The sequence below is a fragment of the Bacillus rossius genome, chromosome 3, assembly GCF_032445375.1.
Source record: "Bacillus rossius redtenbacheri isolate Brsri chromosome 3, Brsri_v3, whole genome shotgun sequence".
Classification (NCBI taxonomy): domain Eukaryota; kingdom Metazoa; phylum Arthropoda; class Insecta; order Phasmatodea; family Bacillidae; genus Bacillus; species Bacillus rossius.
The window spans coordinates 84,542,963-84,563,796 of NC_086332.1; the positions used below are offsets into that span (position 1 = coordinate 84,542,963).

General features: G+C 35.6%; 1 protein-coding gene across 2 annotated transcripts in view; it reads right to left on the minus strand.

The window, feature by feature from the left end:
* Positions 1-895: 895 nt before the first annotated feature.
* LOC134530989 (SWI/SNF complex subunit SMARCC2) overlaps positions 896-20,834 on the minus strand; it is an 87,984-nt gene continuing 68,045 nt past the window's right edge. Inside the window, exons 11-15 of one of the 2 annotated variants that reach the window (XM_063366396.1) lie at positions 16,913-17,133; positions 5,999-6,153; positions 4,730-4,825; positions 4,364-4,634; positions 896-2,159 (exon numbers count right to left, since the gene is read on the minus strand). In XM_063366396.1, the coding sequence (XP_063222466.1) occupies positions 1,666-2,159; positions 4,364-4,634; positions 4,730-4,825; positions 5,999-6,153; positions 16,913-17,133 (1,237 nt within the window). In that variant the 3' untranslated portion in view covers positions 896-1,665. The remainder of the gene's footprint in view (positions 2,160-4,363; positions 4,635-4,729; positions 4,826-5,998; positions 6,154-16,912; positions 17,134-20,834) is intronic. The other variant, XM_063366397.1, reaches the window with a different exon arrangement.

Below are 20,834 nucleotides of genomic sequence, written 5' to 3' on the forward strand. Positions count from 1 at the left end.
TCATCTGTCAAGCTAGATAATACCTCGCTCCCTCTTCTTAAACATTAATTCAATAAGCCGTAAACAAAAGCGGACTAGAGGGGCATAAGTGAGGCAGTTTACAGAAAGAACGTGTATTTTTTTTATCTAAGCGGAGATTCGGAGTCAAAAATTACCAGCGGTCTATAGTGGCTTAGTGACGTAGTTATGATTACACAGGGCATATTTTTTCACCTGCTTTTCCCATCGCTGTTAATTCATGTTCTTTCAGCCACAAGATACAAGTTCGTAATTATATTACGACCCTCACTTTTAGTTTCAGCAGTGTAGGTAAATATCATCATTTTATTTTCGGGTGAAAAAAATGTCAGCAAGCAACGAATGTCCAAAATGAGGCTCACTTCCATAAAAATTGTTTGATCTGTGAATTTTTTTTTGCAAAAAACTTCACATCTTCTTTTATGATGTGTAATTACAAAATTAACAAATTTGTCAATAAAACATACATTTAATGACATTAGGAGGTTCTGAAAAGTCTTTTGGCTTTAATAATTTAAAAAAATTTATTATTGAAAAATATTGGTATAGGAACTTTCAGAGATTTTAACGATACATACTTAGAGATCTCTTAGGGAATTGCTTGAAAATGAAGTCTCTTTTATGGAATTTTAGGAACTGCTTCTGCCCCAATCACTGCTTTATAGACGGTGTTGGGGTGTAGGACGAGTGCGAAGGAGGGTAGAAAGGCTTCTGCAAAGCACGAGAGGGGTGGTGAGCAGCTGGGCATGTGGCAGGTCGCCAGCAGGCTTCCGTGCGTACTGCGGGCGTGGCGGCGAGAGAACGCACGCTGATTTACTTTGATTGAGGCATGGGCGTTAATACTGACACCTAAGGTTTAAAATAATACTGATACTAGTTTTTACTTTCCCCAAAGATATATTAAAATTGACTAACATTACAACTTTAAATATTTCATGATTTTTTTTTACTTTATAATCAACTTTAACATCATTGCTACATATTAGGTTTATTATAATTTATAATTTCCAAAATATAAATTTTGCATACATTTCTTTTTTCCTTTGAAAAATGTTTTTTTTAATATAAATATCTTTACAATGAACATAAAAGGAAATACACAACTGCATTTAAATGAGTTCAATACAATTTATTTAATGCATTACCTTTTGTTTTATACATACTGACAGAAATGAAAATTGTCATGAAATGAGTAATAATTAAATTACTAGTATCATCAATATATAAAAAAAGTGTCACACATAGATAGGCTAACTCACTTTGTTAATAGAAATTATATAAATTTGTGAATACACTTTCTTAATAGAATATTTTTCATGTACTCAAAACAAATACATATTTTTATTCATCTTTTGAATCTTCAATACAATGTTACAAACTTTGATTGTAATAATGCATAAAAAGCACATACTAAATGCTTAGTGAGTCTACTTTAGTATGTCATTTGACAGCAGAAAAGGCATATCAGTCATTATACCACTGAAAATTATATAGTAGTTTATACAGCATGACCATTCTATTCCACGCACGAAATTCCACACAAAATGGAATGTTCTAAAAACAATTTCTAAAAACACCGAGTGTCCACTGTGACAATGTTGAGAGATTCGAGCATCACTCGGACACATGACAAGTATACTACCCGGCCTAGGTGGGCTGCTGCGGGGACGGCTGGGCGGGAGAGGGGGATGGCGCAGCAGTGGCCTGGGGTGAGGGAGGGGTGGGGGTGGTGCTGGGCGTGGCCGGCCCCTGCTGCTGGGAGTCGGCGGGCGTGGGAGGGGCAGGGGAGGGGGCCGACTGCTCGGCCGCCAGCCGCTGGTGAGCCTGCTGGCGGGCGCGAAACTCTGCCGCCTTCAGCTGCTCCAGGTGGAACTGCTGACGCTCCGTGATGAGCTGCTGGCGCTGGTATTCCAACCCTTCGCGCTCCCGCTCCATCGTCGTCTCCAGCTCCTCGAAGTGCCGCAGCTTGATCTCCAGCTTCTTCATCTGCGTCTCCACCAGGAGTGCCACCAGCGACTTGATCTTGCGCTCCTCCACGGCTGCCAGGTGCTTGGCCTTCACCGCGGCCGCTGCTAGCGCGGCGGCCGCCGCGGACTGAAGCTGTGCGTCCTTCACCAGCCGCTCCCGCTCCGTCTCCCCGCCTGTCACACGGTGCCTCCCTTCTCATACCTCATCACATCACGCTGCAAAATTCTTACAAATAAGTCAGACAACTTTGTATTTCCGTTAATTAAATAAATAAGTGGTAATGACCGAAATTAAAATTTTGATTATACCTACACCGCGGCGACACAGACGATCAGATAAAGGAAATAACGTTTAAAAACGTCTTTATAAGAAAATTTACACGTCATACAACTTCGTATTTTTCCGTTAATTTATTAAGTATGTGGTATGACCGAATAAATATTAGATTTCTACTTTAAAATACATCGTTTTATACGGAAAAGATACCTACACAAAGCGCTCGGCATCTACTAGCGGGACCAAAAACATCATGCGACATTTACGCGAGAAGTTTTTTAATCCCAATTTTGACAGCCTAAAATATGGTTGCGACGATTACGCGCGTACGACGAATATGCGATAAAACACGGTACTTTCTGGATACTTACATTTTAATTCTTCAAAAATTAAAGTGCTTACCGTGTTTTATCGCATAGTCATTGCACATTTTATACTAAAATCAAGTTTAAAAAGTAGGCGTGTGATTTTAATGTGGGAAAAAAATATTTTATTAGGTAAAGTTATTCATAAAAACAAAACCCATTCATGGAAAGTACATTTATTTAAAAAGTAGAGTATACAAAAGCATCCCAAACAATTTAAATTAATAAGTCATGCAATAAAAACCTTTCTTCAACTTTAAATAGAAAAACAAAATCTGTGACTCGAATGCCAGCCTAAACTAACGCATAACTATCGTCGTAGTACACGCGCGCCGTAATACTTCTAGATTTGTCTCAAATACTTGAAAACGATGCATTTTGCTCTCACTTGGAAGCCATGATTCCACTATGATTCCAACTGCAGGTGATTACGCACGTTCAGTTACTGGCAGCTGAATGGGCAGACGTTGCTTTTGTTTGTGTGAATTCCCTGCCACTGGCTAGACTGAGTTCACGGCCCTGTCTGTGGCCAGGCGACAACGGTACTACGGCACGGCAGCTTACGCGCGGACATAAACTGGTCCTTTACACTCCATAGCCGTAATTTAAATTGCCATAGCTGATGTTTGTACAAAAGCCGATAACGTAGTCAGACCTGCGCGCGCATCTCTTCCCCCCTTGTTTGGCTAACTGTATCCCATGGCACATCTGTTGTTTACAGAAGTTGAAACAGACTTCGTGGCGTCATGCCCAATTTTTTTTTGCCTGCGGAGATTTCGCGCTAACTGAAATTTACAGACTTGCTATTCAAGACTGGGGCAGTAAAATTAACATTGCACTAACTAAATTCATGTAATTTAAGATGTGCAAAGTGTGGGATAGGAATAGTATGTTTATTTCGTGGACCAACATAGTTTTTGTATATTACAAGTTAAGATGAAAGTACAAGATAAGGTTTAATTATTAAAAAAAAATTTAATCTGCTTGGCACTTACTGAATTACAATTTTAATGGTATCCTATTTTGTCATATTGGAGTGATTTTTATATGTGCAGTCTTGATAATTTTTAATATACAAAAAACAAAAAGGAGTTGTTATAATTTTCTCTGTCAGCAATAATAAAGTATGTTTACCTTATTAACTAAAGGAATTTGAACTTGGGTTGATAATGCAAAATAATAACATCAAATTATAAGATTTTCTGAAGTAAACATTTTTTTTAGAAAAAACAATTGGTTTTATGTTTTCAGAGAGAGTTGATAATATAATCATGTTTCATGTTGAACATGATTATTAGAAAAGAGTACTTACTTAGCATCATAGTGATCTAAATGGACTAAACATAGTGTTGTGACTGATGAATTTTTACCTATCTTTATCTGTAGTCATGTCTAGTTTTAATGTAAACCGTATGGTGAGAAATGATAACAAATACTACTGATGAACTCTATTCACTAGACATGTGCAGTCCAATAATATTTTCAGTTAGAGAGCTTTTAATGGCAAAATCAAATAGTTAAAAATTGATTTCACAATAGGTCTTTAAGGTTAACACATTAGTTACAAGAAATTTGCTGATACTAGTCTATTCAATGCATTTACTGACAGAATATATTTTTTTAAACCATAAAAAATATTGGGTATCGGATTGGTAAAATGTTAATTATCGGAACCTGTATCGCAATCAGGGTTTTTCAGTATCGGGCCACCATTGATTGAAATGCAAAGCACGTACCTTCACTTGTGGCACCAGCTGGCGTCTCTTCAGTTTCCCCTGTTTCCATCTCGTCTTTACTCTCATCTTTTATCTGTACTCCATTGACTTCTCTGCTCTCATGGTCCTGCTGTTCCTCTGGCTTCTTGTCCACGTCCATTGACTCTGCCTTCTCCTCTTTCTTCTCCGCACTCTCTGCCGGCTTCTCATCACTTTCTTTCTCCCCATCTCTTTTCTCCTTCTCCCCATCTCTGTCTTCTTCCTTCTCTGGTTCTGTGCCAGCAATCCCACTCTGAAAACAGAGATGAAAACATGTACTCCCCACTGGCTCGATTTTCCCCTGCAAGTACTTTCTCTACTCTTTCTCTACTATCTCCCGGCACTAACCTGTGCCAAGCCAGCCGATGGGTCAAACTTCCCATCCGTGCACGATGCTTCTACATTTTTCACATGAGCATCAAGAAGGGCAGCAGGAACTTCATCCTGCAACAGCAAAAGTTAAATGTACTACAATCACTTGATTTATTTCTGGACCACAGAACATAACCATCCTAATAGTAGCTGATAGTACATGCACATTTCAATAGCATTGCAATAGCTAAATTTTTTCTGATGTCACACTTGTGCAGAAGTATATTTCCCTTAAAAAATAATAAATGAATGATTCACTATGTACGTGTATGAATGGTAAAGACACTGATATAGGGTAATTGTAGGTTTATACAGTTATTTTAATTGCTTTGTATGTTTCCTCCAATTAATACGCAACTTAAAAATGTGACAGAGAACAAACATAACTGTTACTAAGTTGAACATATAATATTAACTAATAAAATTAATTTATACACAGAAAAATGTACCAACTGAAGAAATACATTTCAAATGTTGCTATTTCCAGGAAAAATTATCCACTGGGTCTAAAATTTAAAGATAATATATTGTAATCAAAACGTACATGCTATTAAAACTACATATTTACATCACTAAAGCAATCACCTGGTTCTTTCTTTTTAAAGTTGGTATTTGTGATAGTTTGCAAATTTTCTCCAGTAATAACAGTTCAACTAATAACTAAGATTTTTATTTAAATCTTTTTATCACCTTACCCTTTTATTTACAATTAATTGTACAGCAAATGATCTTTACAACTAACGGTGTACCTAGAAAAAACCACCCGGTACAATAAACTACACCAAAATACAGACGTAACTAAACAATGCAAGGAAAAATATTTCTATGACTTTTCTTAAAGTAACCAGAAATCTTATAAAATAATATGTCTGCTAATAAGTTACAGACGAAAATAATAATAATAATAATAATAATAATAATAATAATAATAATAATAATAATAATAATAATAATAATAATAATAAATGCTACTAGCTCCTGCTGCACACAGTGTCTACTCTTTTTTGAAACTAACTCCCTGTGCTTAGTAGCTAGGTCCCAAGAAAAAATAATTGCTTTTTATGGAAAAATGGTTTGATAATAGATGACCTGAAGAGCTAACTAAATTTGATTAAAAATCTTAAAAGTAAAATCAATAGAAAATTTTGTTGAGAGCAAATTCTAATATTCATAGAACTTTAACTTTGTGGTACTATACAGTCATCACACATGCATGATCAAGAAACTACTATCTGTAAAACTGACCTTGATACTGGCAAACTCCTCCATTGCTGCCTTAGCTGCGGACGCTGCCACTCGTGGGTCTACGACGGAGGCTAGGAATGCCACAGTGGACATTATCGGGTTTCCTGCCTTGCTGAAAGGTATCGGCTGGTATGCAAGTGGTCCCAGTGCACCACCTTGAACAAACATTATATCTGAAGCAGGCTAACATGTATTAAATGAGGATGACATTGCTAAGATAAGGACAGAAAACTCACTGCCTAACGTAAGGAATAACTAGTTGTTCATTCCCGTTAATTTAAAAAGTGACAGTAATGAGAAGAAACAGTGTTTGAATTAAAATGAGCAAAAAATGGTACTAATTACACTGAGTGTTTCCTCAGAAAATACAGTACTGTTCTTCTTTGTAGTGTTTGCTTGAGAATACAACAGAGAATTAACTGCCCAAATACCTTTAAACAAAGGAAAGGTACGTATTTTATGAATGCATAGAGCCTTTACTACATGAAAATGAAAATTAATGAATACACTGTGTACAGTAATTTATCTGGTAAGACAGACCTCAGAAATATACTTTATGAAAGCATAAAGCTGTTTATAATGAAAATTAAATAGCCGACTTTGCAATAAAAGGCTAATATTTTTTACAGAAATGCGTAATGTCCTGTTGTCTTCTGCTCTGCACTCTGCATTTTGCTGCTTCATCACAAAGATGACGAAAAACATTAAGTCCATTACAGACACACCTTGTTCAAAATACTTAAGTGCAGTTTCAACATCTTTTAATCCCTCAATATGTGATATTTTAGGAGCTTGTACAGTGGAGTCCTCAATGTCAACGTCTTCATCATTTTCCCATATATTTTTTCTAACTGTGACAGCAGCAATAATTTCTGCATTGGACATAATGTCTTCCTCAGTATCATTCTGAAACCACTGTTCGATGTCATTTTCATTGGCTTCTGCACATCCAGGAATTCTTTTCAGGAGGTCAAGTATGTTTACATTTTCTGCATCATCATGTTCAACTAACTCTTTTCCCTCATGATCAAGGAGTTTTTGCCACGAACAAACTAGTTTTAATGACTAACTCATTCCTGGCATCTGCCATCCATCCAACAACATCCTATAGGTTATAGGTTAATTTTCTTTAAGTTCTGGATAATATCTTAACCACAATCGTTTGCAGAAAGAAGGGAGGATAATATCTTGCGCCTATATCTTCTCTTGAGACTAAAAAAAACCCCTTGGTCCATTGGCTGTCGTAACGCTGTGACATTGGTTGGTAAAAACATTGCTCTTATGTTCCCATTCTTTAACAATTCAATGTCTGGGTGCGAAGACACGTTATCCAATATCAGAATAGTCTTTCTTGGCAGGTTTTTAGATTTGAAAAACTGCTCAACAGATGGAACAAATACTTCATGGAACCATTCTTTGAAAATTGCACAGCTCATCCAAACATCACTTGGTTTCGATACCAAACTGAAAGTTTATCCATTTCAATGTGCTTAAACACATGAGGTTTCTTTGATTTTCATAACAGATAAAGTTATCTGTGCTCACCTGTTGCATTACTGCATGATAGGATTGTTAATCTCTCCTTGTTCCTTTTAAAACCTGGAGCTGACTGTTGCTCGAAAGCAAGACTTTTTGCTGATAACAGTTTATAATTTAACGCTGTTTCATCACAATTGTACAATTGCTCTCCGGTCAAACCTTTAACTTCGATAAATTTCTGAAAGTTTTCTTTAAACTGAGACATACCTTCTATGTCCCCAGATTGTTTTTCCCCACGAATACTAAGCTGCCGGACTCCATAGCGTTTCTTTCAGCAATCAAGCCACGCAGTGCTTGTGACGTCATATTTTTTAAATTTTTCATAAAATTTCAACGACTTCTCTTGCAAGATTGGCCCACTAATTGGTGTGCCCTTCTCTCTTTGTTTGGTGAAACCAAATGAAAAGTGCTTCATTTACCTCATTAAAGTCACTTTCATTCATACTTTACCTTTCTTTCAATGTTTCTGTAGGTACACATTCTCTTAACCCACCACGACTCGATTTCTGTCCGCTTCTTCTTCCAGACTCCAATCGTACTTTTGTCGAATCCCAAGTCCTTAGCCACTGCACAGACACTTTCTCCCTTATCCAGTCTTTTTAATGCCCGCAACTTTTGCTCCATAGATAAGTTCACTTTTTTTCTTTTAATGAAAGATGCCATCGCAGAGTACTGTCCAGCACCCACAAACTGTGAAACAGCTCTGAACAATACATTATGCACAGTCACTCACATCAAGTTACGCAATGCGGTTAAGAAATCGACTAACCCTGGCAAAGGCTGCAGGTAGGCTGAATGGCTGGACACGCGCCGGCACCAGACACGTGGTGGAGGAGTGGGAGTGTGGCGCGAGACAAAGGAATGCAGGACCTTGAACGGGTCTGCGCCCTGGTATTTTTTTTGCCCTGCCAGGGTGTGGCCGAGTTATTCAGACTGTCCGGTTTTTGAGTGCCTAGTTTTCGGGACTCTTCTGCATGAGTGAAAGGGTTATTTCTAGAGTCACGCTGTAGCTTTGACAAGTGATCATTTGTGTTATAGTAACAAGGTCGTCGTAACCTGAGTCATAGTAGCAGTGGGTACACTATGGCTATTTTTATTGAACCAGGTCTAGGTTACCTGTGCCACAGTAACGCTCATAGTGTGTTTGTTTACACCAGCTATTTTGGCTGTTGTGAATTTTTATAAGATAGCCTGGAATTTCCTTAGCTTAAGGTGGACGGGGTTATAGTTATTTGATTGATTATGGAATTTATTATATTTTATTGTGTATAGTATTTTTTTTATTTTCACTCATTAAATCTACGAAGTAATTGTTTGAATAGTTGTAGAAAGACATGTATTTCAATTAAAGAATACAATTCTTCATGTCCTACGCAGATTTGGCAAAGGTATTTTTTTTTTACTGATAGCGTTACAATAAGTTTGTAGTATTCTCAAATGTGCAAGCCTTAGGGGTAGAAAGGATGAGAAGTGACATTAAATGAACCTGTGACATTTTCAGCAAATGTAAACATAAAGTTATATAAATAATTTTGTTGATATTACTCTAAGATGATAAAAGCCATTATATGTATATCAAATGTCGGTATGGACATTCAAAAGGTTACACCAATTAAATATTTAACTTGTTTTTTGAAAATGTCCACACTATTTTGTCATTCAAAGCAGATGTATCCATTTTGGAGGAGCTAAGTTCTGTAAAGAAATTTTATTTATTTAAGAGAAATGTCATTAGTTTAAACACCACAGACTTTATGCTAAGAATATGTATTAATTACTCGAGGTATTACAAATATGACACATCTAAGTTTCAGTAACAAATTTTTTTTAATTTATGAAGTGATAAGTTGAAGTTCCTCAAAAGAGGACAACTATTTCGCCTACTGATTTTTTCGCAAGATTTCCATATGAAAGTAATACGTTGTGTACGCTACCCGCCTAGGACTTCTGTAGCCAATTTTGAAATGCCTCAGCTTCTGACTTGACAAATCTGGCGGGCCAACAAATATGCTGGCAGTATGGAAATTACTAAGACCGTCGAATAAGCTATCGTTGGTAGACACTACTCGTCTGGTACCTAATACTTTCCTCAATGACTTGATGCATTAGTATCCAGATTCTCTTAAGGAATACCTCACTGCCATTGACTACCAGTACTATTTACAGCAAACCTTAGTCGGTGTATAAATTTATATGTTAAGGGCACCTTTAGACTACTGACTTATAAATTAGACAAATGGAAAAGGATCTTTCGTACCATTAGAATTTTATTTAGTTTACTTCACACAGTAACCAGAGTCACAATATATTTATAATCAACAATTTAAATTACAATTATAATTTAATGTTACTGTGAGAGTTATACCTTCTTTTAGTATGTAAGAGTAAAGCCTTTCCTAACTAGTTGTATTTCAACATACGTTTTGCGTGTAGAGAATTGTCTAACTCACCGTCAACAGTCTACCGACTAAACTAGTATTTCTGAGAACACGAGCGATGGTTCAGGACTACTGGGAATCTTCCTGGATTCGGGTAGGCAATGGATTCAAACTGAAAAAAATGTCTAATGCTACGGCAAATTCGACATCTCGTTCCGCAGCGACTTGACGTCCCTCTGGCTCTGGAAAGTGGTAATATCAGAACAGATGAACCTCACCAAACGGTCTGCTTGCAGAAAAAGACACGGCCACGTCTGACGACAGCGGGAAGTCATCACGGCAAGGACACATCCTCCGGGTGTCGAGGTCGGCACTGACAAACGCTAGAAGCGTCTGATGACTTCCTTCCAGAGTCGTTCCGAAGATTTTTAAAATGTATTTCTCATAGTTAATCACCAAAAACCGTAACGACCGACGCGGTTGAATATTCTCTTGAAGTTCGGAAATTTGCCTAATTCCGTCACTAAAAGTGCAGAAGTTACTATCAACTCGTCGTCGTCAGCTATAGAACGCACTCCGCGGTTGTCCCGGATCAATTTAGAGTATTTCGGGAGAAAATAGCCGTTCAACCCGAATATACATCTACTCTCTTCGGAGATCTTTTATCCTAAAAACTCGAATCCTTCAAACGTTCTAACAAAAAACAAAAATTATTTTGACAACCAACGACGAAGCAATTGATAAAAAAACCTAGTAGGAGAAAGGAAGAAGATGACAGCGCTAAATTTGAAATATCAAACTTATAAAAAAAATCCATAGAAGACAAGAATAACCAATCAATACTTTCCCTAATGATATTTAAATCATAAAATAAATAAAATTTAGGATTCACTCGCACGTATTCCAGAAATATAACTCGTGTACATAATTTGTTACATTAATTAAAATCAATTTATTTATCTATAAACGAATTGAGTGTTTATAACATGTTAGACCTAGACTTATTGAAGGAGGACTAAATCTTTAATTCCATCTCTATGGCCAGGCCGAGGATTGTCGTGGAGCTAAGAAGAGCTACTAACACACGAGAATCATGCTTGAACTGTTCTGTGTAAATTTGCCGAAATCCGTGATGTCTGGAAAGTGTTTTCGTGATGACACATTCTGGAAACTCCAAGAAGAATAATGAAGTCTACCAATGTTTTACTGACTTTTAAAGGTGTAAAATATAATGGAGAAATGCCAGGTGTGACAAATCAAAATGCGCTCACTCCAGATTCGCCATTTGAGACACTGCTATTGAGTGCATCATTGAAGAAGTGAAGCCATCGGTAGGTTGAAACCACCCGCACAACGAGACTTTTTACCTTGTTGATGACAGAGATCATCCCTAGAGGCTTATTCATAGTAACTACGGACCATGAAGTGGATACATCATGTTGAGAAAGGACGAGTATTTAAGTAGGTACTGTAATCTACAACGGTATGTACACAGGTATACGATTGTTCTAAAGTTGTTTGCATGTTTTTTTTTATGTGATAGTATCCAAAACACATTGGATTTTCATTTCATATCTTTTAAACATAAATTTATGTTGTTAATCTGTACTGGGACCAATTGTAATATTAAATTATCTAATTCTTTACTATCAGAAACGGTTGATTGTTTTGTTTTCTCAGTGGTTCCATAAAAGATAAGGGTTTCTTTTAGGCATGTGCGAGAAAGACTTTTTTGAATTCGAGACGAGATCGAGAAAGCAATTTAAAAATTCTCGAGAATCGAGTCGAGATCGAGAAATCTGTACTTTAGTTAACAGGATATGATCCAAAAAAGTAAAACTCAATAATCTGACAAACATACATAATTATTCAATAATTTTATCAAGTATCCACAATTGCAATTGCAATTACAACTTTACCTTTACACTCAACAGTTTATTTGCCTACTGTCGTATGTAAACATACGTTATTGACTCCATAGTCTATACAGTTTCCTTGAGCCATGGACGGTACTTGATCATGAAAGTCTGAACATTCACCACTATCGATATGTCACTATCGATACGGACCGCAATTTAAACATCATGTTGCTTGTTATATACTGCTGGCCGTGTGTATAACCTAAGGCCATAAAACAAAATGCAATCGCGGAAGAATTCTGCAGTCTTGTTTATATTTTTATTTTTTACCGTACCGTTTTACGTTGATACTTGATATTGATACCGAAAATGATTTATTTTTAACTTTAATGTTGGTTTTATTAACGGAAAATAATCATTTTCTTCTGTAATTTAATGTCATAACCACAGCACAATTCATTGTTTACGTTTACCGTTTCATGTAGTGACTTGTGAACGGAAGTTGTTTGTTTTTAACTTTTTAATAATTTATCGTGTATACTATCGTAACAAGTATATTTTATTTTTTTCGATCTACGTTACGTTGAAGATATGTTAATTATTTCAACACGCAACGCAAAATGCTGCCTCAATATATTATATTACCTAACCTATTTCTTGTTTACAAAATTCTCGAAAATTCCGAGCCAAAAAAATTATCTCGAGACGAGATCGAGAAAATTTCTGTCTCGACTCGTTCTCGATGATGCCGAGACTCGCACATCACTAGTTTCTTTTTGAACTGTTCTTTGAATTATTCTAGTTTCCATTCATGCATTTATAATTATTGAGAATTTTGTTTGTTGATAAAGAGATATATTTGCTTAACTGATTTTGAATTATAATATAATTTTCTAGTAAATAGTACCATTATTAATTTTGGATACTTAAATTCCATTATTCATATTCTATTTTATTTAAAACTTAAGAGTATTGTGAATACTGTCACGTTTCTCATGCCAGAGCAGTATCTCGTTGACTTGCACGAATTAAAGTTCAAGATTGCTAAAAGTCATGAGTTATTATTGGATGTAAATAAAGATAAAATAATTAGAGCTGCACCAATTTACAAAATTTTGCCGATACACCAATATAACTGTTGCCGATTCACCAATTCTGAACCCACATTTGGTTAAAACATTTTTATAATTTTACTAAATTATACAAATTAACTCATTTTAAGTAAAGCATGCAATGAAAATGACATTTATTTTAGTTTAAAAATGGAACATAACCTCTCTTTTTTTAACTCATATTTTATCTTGTTTTCGTTTGTTTGTTGATGACCCGTTAGTTGCTTATTGAAATATTTATTTAATAATGGAGACTAGAAAATTTAATTATTTAATTTGTAATTATATAAAATAAGATTATTTAATAATATGTAGGTAACTATGAAATATATTGATTCACAAGATACTAAGTTTTAAAAAATAAATTTTAAATGTGAAAAATTGTTAGACTTTGTACATGTTTACAATTCAAGAGCGGAAATTCTAATACCATCTTAACACATTCGGAGGCAAATATTTACATTACCACACATTTAACGGAATTGCGTTTCATGTGGTCGCTTTGCACGGGAAACAGTGTAAGTAATTTACATTATATGAAGTCTAATATTATACTGTTATTACTTTTTTATTCAATTCTAAAAACTTTACGTAAGTTAATTTAAAAAATCTCAGTCACAATATTACGAAACATATTTTGCAGTTCAAGCAGTTGGTATTTTCCTATTTTCCTTGTTTGTATGCTTCCATGCTCTAAATAAGCAAATTTTTGTTCTATCTAACTTTACCATGCTGGTGATGTATATTTACTATGTATTAGAATCAAGAACATTATTAAAACATAAGATGTTTAAGTTTGTAATGTACGGCTGGCACACATAGCTAAGAAATTATGCAAGTTCTTAGTATGTAGTGGTACAAAAAGTGAAAAGGGTACTGGTGGATATATAGGTTATCGTGAATGGACAGAAATGCTGATTCAACAAAATATTAGCAAATTCGGCTCCTGTAAATTTGTATCGGCACAGCTCTAAAAATAATACTAAGTATCTTGAATCAAATTAGCAGTACTAGTGGCGCCCAGGCGAAAACCTATATAACAATTGCTCAGTATAAGTTGCTATTTTTAAAATTTCATGATGGGCATAACTACTGTCGAACCAATAGTAAACAAACATGTATTAGAAGGATTGGTTATAGTGGATACACTTAAGAGGTGCAATTATCTGGTCCATTATATATAAACTTTTGAATTTATAATGGTTTAGGGGTCTATGGATCAATAAATGAAAAACTATAAAAAAATTTAGAAGTCACACCAGGTAACGGCTACAATAGGTAGTAGGGATGGGTCGGTACCGGTTCTCGGTTCTCAGTTCTCGGTTCCTATGGTTCTCAGCATTTTAACCGGCACCGAGAACCGCAGCTAAAATGTCGATGTCGGTGCCGGTGCCGGTACCGGTACCGGAGTATAGCAAAACCCTTTACGAAAATAGTTCTTCACTACAACTTAATTGCAGCATGAAATGGCTCAACTCACGTCCAATTCACGTATGAATAATTTTTTTTGGACTTTTGTGGAATAATATTCATCTCTAACTATAAAATAAATTACACGTGAAAATATTTAATATTCTCGTCACATCTGTAAACAAAGTAAGTTTTTCAATCAAAACATAACAATTGAAGGTGCCATAGATGTAGTTCATCGATGTGTGCAACTGTATAACATGCCTCGGCAGAGAGATGAGAACAGAAAGACACCATTTTTGTTTCAATGGTGTATAAAGAACAATTAAAAGTGCAAGTTCCATAGCATATTTGTTTAATAGAATTAATTGATTGATTGTAAATATTTCCGTAATAATTTTCGGTATTCTAAAATTGTATGCTTTTTGTGCAGTGCTGTGGAGTGTAACTTCACTGCATCTGCAGCCATCTAACGGAATGGCTAGTAAATTTCTCTTTTAGGCAAACGGGATTGTTTTGAAAGTGGCATATCTTTGTTTTTAGTGTTAATAGCGTTGACGAAGATCCCGCGGACACATGATAAAAAATAATGGTTTTAACGTTTTAAAGTGAAGTGCTTGTTGACGCTTGTAAAGTATAATTATTCTGGCAGAAGTGTGCAAATGTGTAAGAAATGGTATCAGAAGTGTGGCAGTAATTTACTGTTGACTGTCCAAACAAACTAAATGGACAATTCATTATTTTATTTTCTTTGAAAGTTCACCATCATTTTATTTATTTCCATTACTGTAATATTTTCTTTTTATTCCTATGTTTTAAAGGAGGGTGTATGTAGATTTCTTGAAGTAATTGCTAGATTAATATAGCAAATTTTAGTTTTATTAAGTGTTCTCTATATTATTTAGAATTATTTTTCACTAATACATATTACATATGTAATAGGTTGGTGTGTTTGCCTCTAGCTTGAAAACTATACTAAACCTTTTAATTTGCTTTGATAGCCTCTTTAAAGACTGAAACATTATGCCAATGCATTTCTTAGTAATCATTCAATAAAAACATTGAGGACAGAACAATACAAACAAATTATTATTTTCAGTGTTATAAATAGTAAATTGTTGAAGATATAAGTCTGGATACAGGCTTTTTAGTGTTTGTTTGTAGCCAAAACAATAAATCGTTTATTACTTGAAACACCTCATAAATAATGTGTGAATAACGTTTATTTTATTTTTTAAGTCAGAACCGAGGACCGAGGACCGAGAACCGAGAACCGATTTTTAAGAACCAGTACCGAACCGAGAACCGGGAAAAAGCAGGAATTCACCCATCACTAATAGGGAGTACAGTGTTTTATCGCATAATCGTCGCACGCGCATGATTGTTGCACCGTTATTTTAGAACATTAAAATTTGGAGAAAACAATTTCTCGCATAAACGTCGCATGATGTTTTTAGATTCCGAGCGCTTTGTGTAGGTAGTTTTCCAGTATAAAACAATGTATTTTAAAGTTTAAATCTAATATTCATTCGGATATTATGGTTTAATTATTTAATTAACAGAAATACAAAATTGTCTGATGTGTAAATTTTCTTTTAAAGACGTTTTCAAATGTTATAACCTTTATCTTTTCGTCTTCGCCGCCGCTGTGTAGCACTTAGAAAAATGTAGCCAACGCTAGTTGGCATCATTCATGTTTGGTTCTGTTGCTTCCCGTATAGAGCGCACACACGTAGTCAAGTATCGATATCTTGCAGATTGCATACAACGCGCGCTCTCTGTTGAGTGCCGAGTTAACTACATTTGATGGCCCGCACTCTTTCGTGGTACGTGTGTACTACGACGATAGTTACGCGTTCGTTCAGGCTCGCATTCGGATCACAGATTTTGTTTTTCTATTTCAAGTTGAAGAAAGGTTTTTGTTGCATTACTTATTAATTTAAATTGTTTGGAGTGCTCTTTCATACTTCACTTTTTAAATAAACGTACTTTGCATGAATGGGTTTTGATTTTACAAACAATTTTACCTAAAAAAAATGTTTGTTTTTTTTTCGCATAAGTTGCACCCTTACTTTTCAAACTTTATTTTAGTACAAAATGTGCGACGATTATGTGATAAAACAGGTTATTTCTGCGAAATCTACCTAAAACCTTTCAAAATATCTCCAAAGATACACGTAACATATGATTGCATAAATCAGTTTTGATCTCAAACACATTTTAATAGCAAACCAGCCTATATTTAGTAACTACTAAACACAAGTGAAAAAGTTGGTGTTCCATTTAAAAGCAATATTATATGTATGCAATGTAAGGGAGCTGCTACATCATCATCAGTGCATCCCATTAGGTTTGATGCAATCTTACAGGGGAAAAAAAAAAAAGGACTTTGAAAATGTCTGTACGATGAACCTGGAAAGATGATTGCCTACTTCGGAAGTGTCTTTCTTTCCGGGGACTCAGATTTGAGAGATGACTACTTACTTTGGAAGTTTCTTTATTCCCGGGGAAGTAGATTTGATAGAGGACGACCTACTTCAGTAATATCTTTATTCCAGGGGACGGAGAATTGATGGATCATATTTGAAAAGAGTGTGAACACAGACATGTCCTAACCTGCTTCGTGGTCCTCCAGGTAGGGGTCTTCAATGGGCAGCCGCAGGAAGTGCAGGATGCACTCGTCCTGGGTGCGGCTGCCCACGTGCTCGCACACCTTGTTCCAGTCGTCCTTGTACAGCTCCAGCCCTTCCAGCAGCAAGAGCGTCTCCTGCTCCGTCCACTCCCGCGTCACGCTGGCTGCCGTCTTGTTGCGCAGCGCCGCTGGCTTGCGTGCGTACCTGCCGCACCCACAAGCTTCGCGTGAACACTCGCAACATGGCAGTTCACAACACTAACACACCAGTGCATTGTGACCAGAACAGTATCACCCTTTTTTTTTACAAGTGGAAGAGAAAAAAACCTTATATGGAGGAAAGGTTACAAGCATGAATTAACTAAATTTCTTCAACCTCAATTCTATTGTAATCTACATTATTATGTAAATACAGTAGTATACCTACATTATTATATAAATACTGAGTATACCTACATTAGTATATGAGCGAGGGCTGTTTTATTTCATCAACCTCTAAAAGGGATATAAAAAATAGACCAATTTACATAACATAATAAATTTACTACCAAAAGTTCAGCAAGGTCTTACTTATTTTTCTACTTAATCGCTAAAACGGTTAAGGCATTTGTCACATCGTAACACAAGCTTCTTGATGTCTTCTTCGAAGAAGTCAGCCGCCAGTGAGGAGAGATACAGGACAGCCCCTGGACCTCCTTCTCTCTCACGACGCTGCTATGAGGCGAATATAATAATCGTACAGCGCACTGGCTCCTGCATCAAGATGTATAGCAAGAAATGTGAATGGAGTGGCACAATGCACCGTGTGATCGGTCTATTGGCATCACAGCAGTGTCGTGAGGGAGAGGGAGGTCCTATATCTCTACTCACTGGCAGCTAACTTCTTCGAAGAAGGCATTGAGAAGCTTGTCTCATGATATGAAAAATGCCTTAACCATTTTGCCGATTATGTAGAAATAAATGTAAGACCCTGCTGAACTTTCGATAATAAAATTATAATATGTAAATTAGTATTTTTATTATTGCCCATTGAAGTTTGAAGGGCCCTCGTAAATACAGTAGTATTTTTTATTATTACAATTTTTTGTTTAACCATTCAGATCTTTAACTAGGTACTCAAAATTCCAAAAGCCAAACATGTCAGAAGTTTCAGAATAAATTAAGAGCTGCTTTAATATATCTGTTTCTACTAGAGCATAATGTCTAGGGAATGTACTTTAAAATCGAAGAATTATATTTTATATTTACAAATTCATTCTATAATTTCTTTGCTGTTTGGATACAAAACAACAAGTGACTGACTAATCAGTTTGATGACAATTACTATGCAAAAGTAATAAATAACTTCATCATTTTAAAGATTAGTTTACAATGTTATAAGCAGGACATTTTTAACATGAAATATTAAACACATATCTTTTATGAAGAAAATGCTGCGAATGTAAAATAACAAGCAGGAAAAATGCTATAAGCTTGAACCTTGTTACACTCCAGGTTGGCCTGGCTAAGCAACCTAAAATAGTAACAAGCAATTTATCACTGGAAAGTTATAGAATGACTTTGCAGTTACGTTTTTTAAGTTCACCTTTTTGCAAACATTGAGGATGAATTATTCTTCCAATAGAGTAGATTTTTCTGCAAGAATTCTTTTGCAGTCTTTTTCGAAACAAAACGCAGATCACCACTTACATAACAGACCCACATGACATTCCACAGTCACTATAGTTCACCGCATGATTATAAAAAAAAAATAAAAAAATTAAGTCCTTAAGTTCAACTCTTCACTAAGATACAAAATAACCCGCGGAAAATATCCTGGAGGGGTGACAACGGTCACCTTGGGTCGATGCCAACGCCTGGGATCAAATCTCTATAAAAAAAAGTCCAAACGAATACAAGAAGAAAGGTTAAATCTTGGCCTAGCCCCAACCAACAGGCGTGAAATGATCCTGGCACTTTTCACATAATATTTTCAAGAGCTGCAGATAACGTGGACGCACGAGGCAACAATCGAGCAACAAGTACTAGTTGAGCAACAACTACTAGTTGAACAACAAAGCTGTTGGTCCGTACAAAAGTGAAAAAACTGGGAAGCAACCCCATGGATCAACCTACGAATAACAATAACAGAATCAGAAACATAACCATATAGGAAATAAAATTGGGAAAAAAAATGTCCTCTAAAGTCTGGAAAGACACAATACAACACCGCATGGTTTGTCCTGATTGTTTGGCGAGACAGCGCCCAGCAAAAGTTCTACTCTACTGCTGCGCAGTTATGCATCCTACGTGCTGGGTTTTCCCAACAACACACAAACTTGAGGCATGAAAAATAACTTACTGGCAACAGTGTATTGCGCCCATGTCTCGTCTGTCTCGTCCTTTTCTTTAAACCTTCTACAATTTACAGCCTCACTAACCAAAAAGATGCTTTAAAATTGCAAAAAACATAATTAATAGACCAATGTAATTAACTAACCAAACCAATTAGAGTGAAAAAGCAAAACAAAATGCATTCATCTTTATGTAAAACCTAACCAAAATTAATAATTAATATTTAAGCAAAAATTAAATACTTAAATGCCTATGCATAACAGAAGAAATATGAGTATAAATTAATTATGAAACATGAATAAAACATCAGCAACATAACATTCTCAATTACAGTATTATTAGTAGCAGGGAGCAGGAATTATGATATGTTACAAACTTATAATAGAGTTCTATGCAGGGAACTGTAGGAGTTGGCCATAGCGCGTTGCAATGAACTATCCCAGCATTTTGCTAGAGTGATTTCGAGAAACCATGGAAAACCAAAATCAGAATGGGTAGTGCTGGATTCGAGCCACAGTCCTGAATGTGAGTCTAATGTTTTACCAATGCCCAGGTGAGGATCTAGACTTTCGATCAGGAGGAGGCAGTTTCTATAAAAATGTTCCATCTCGCCAAATATTCATTTTGGTTGTGTGATTAGTGTGTGTGAAACCAAAATTAAAGTTATTAGTTATTTCAAAAATATATAAAAAATTTTAACTAAAAAAGGGGGTTTTCTATTTGCACCAATGACAAAGAAAATAAAATAGATAGCTCAAATAAAAAAAAATTATACTTAAAGAGGAAGAAATTTCCTAAAACATTGTTTCGGCTCTGCAGCTATGCTCAATTATTCACTGATTTATTGACGTGACGTCTAATAAATCGATGAACGCCGGCTGCACGCACGAAAAAGTGTCCCACTACGGATGTGTCCTGTTTGCTTATTGTACGCATGTGTGGCATCTCTCTTCATGCTCATTGTATGCATGCGTGACATCTCTCTTCCACTCTATTGGAACAACCAACGATTTGACTATTCAATCATATTTTCGTCGTTTGAATTATTAATATTATGTAATTTAATGATCGTCCACTGATTTTCAACACAATCGGTACAGTTATTTAAAAGTAATGTTGAATATTAAAATCCTACGTTTTGAACCAACAATGGTGTTTTACAGTTACACATAATAATTCAAATTACACCCGTGATCTTTTGCACAATGTTTTAAAAAATATTGTAACACATTATAAATAAGTCTGGTGTATTTGGGATGCGTATTTGTTATAAAATCGTAATAATATTACTCCCCTACCGTGAACAACATTTTTATAAATTTATATAGATCATCTGAAACTATTATTTTTCAAACATGGCCTCGTGGCCGATCGGTCAGCGTCGCAAACTTCCAATCCAAAGGTTGTCCGTTCGAATCCCGGCAGCTGCGAAATTTTTTTTTGCACTTGTAAAAGTAAATATGGCGCTCGCAACATTTCAAAAGTAATAAATATATTTGAATTAATGAATCCAAATAAAAGTAAATTTATTAATTAAATTGAACATTTCATTTCACTCCTTTGTATCCATAC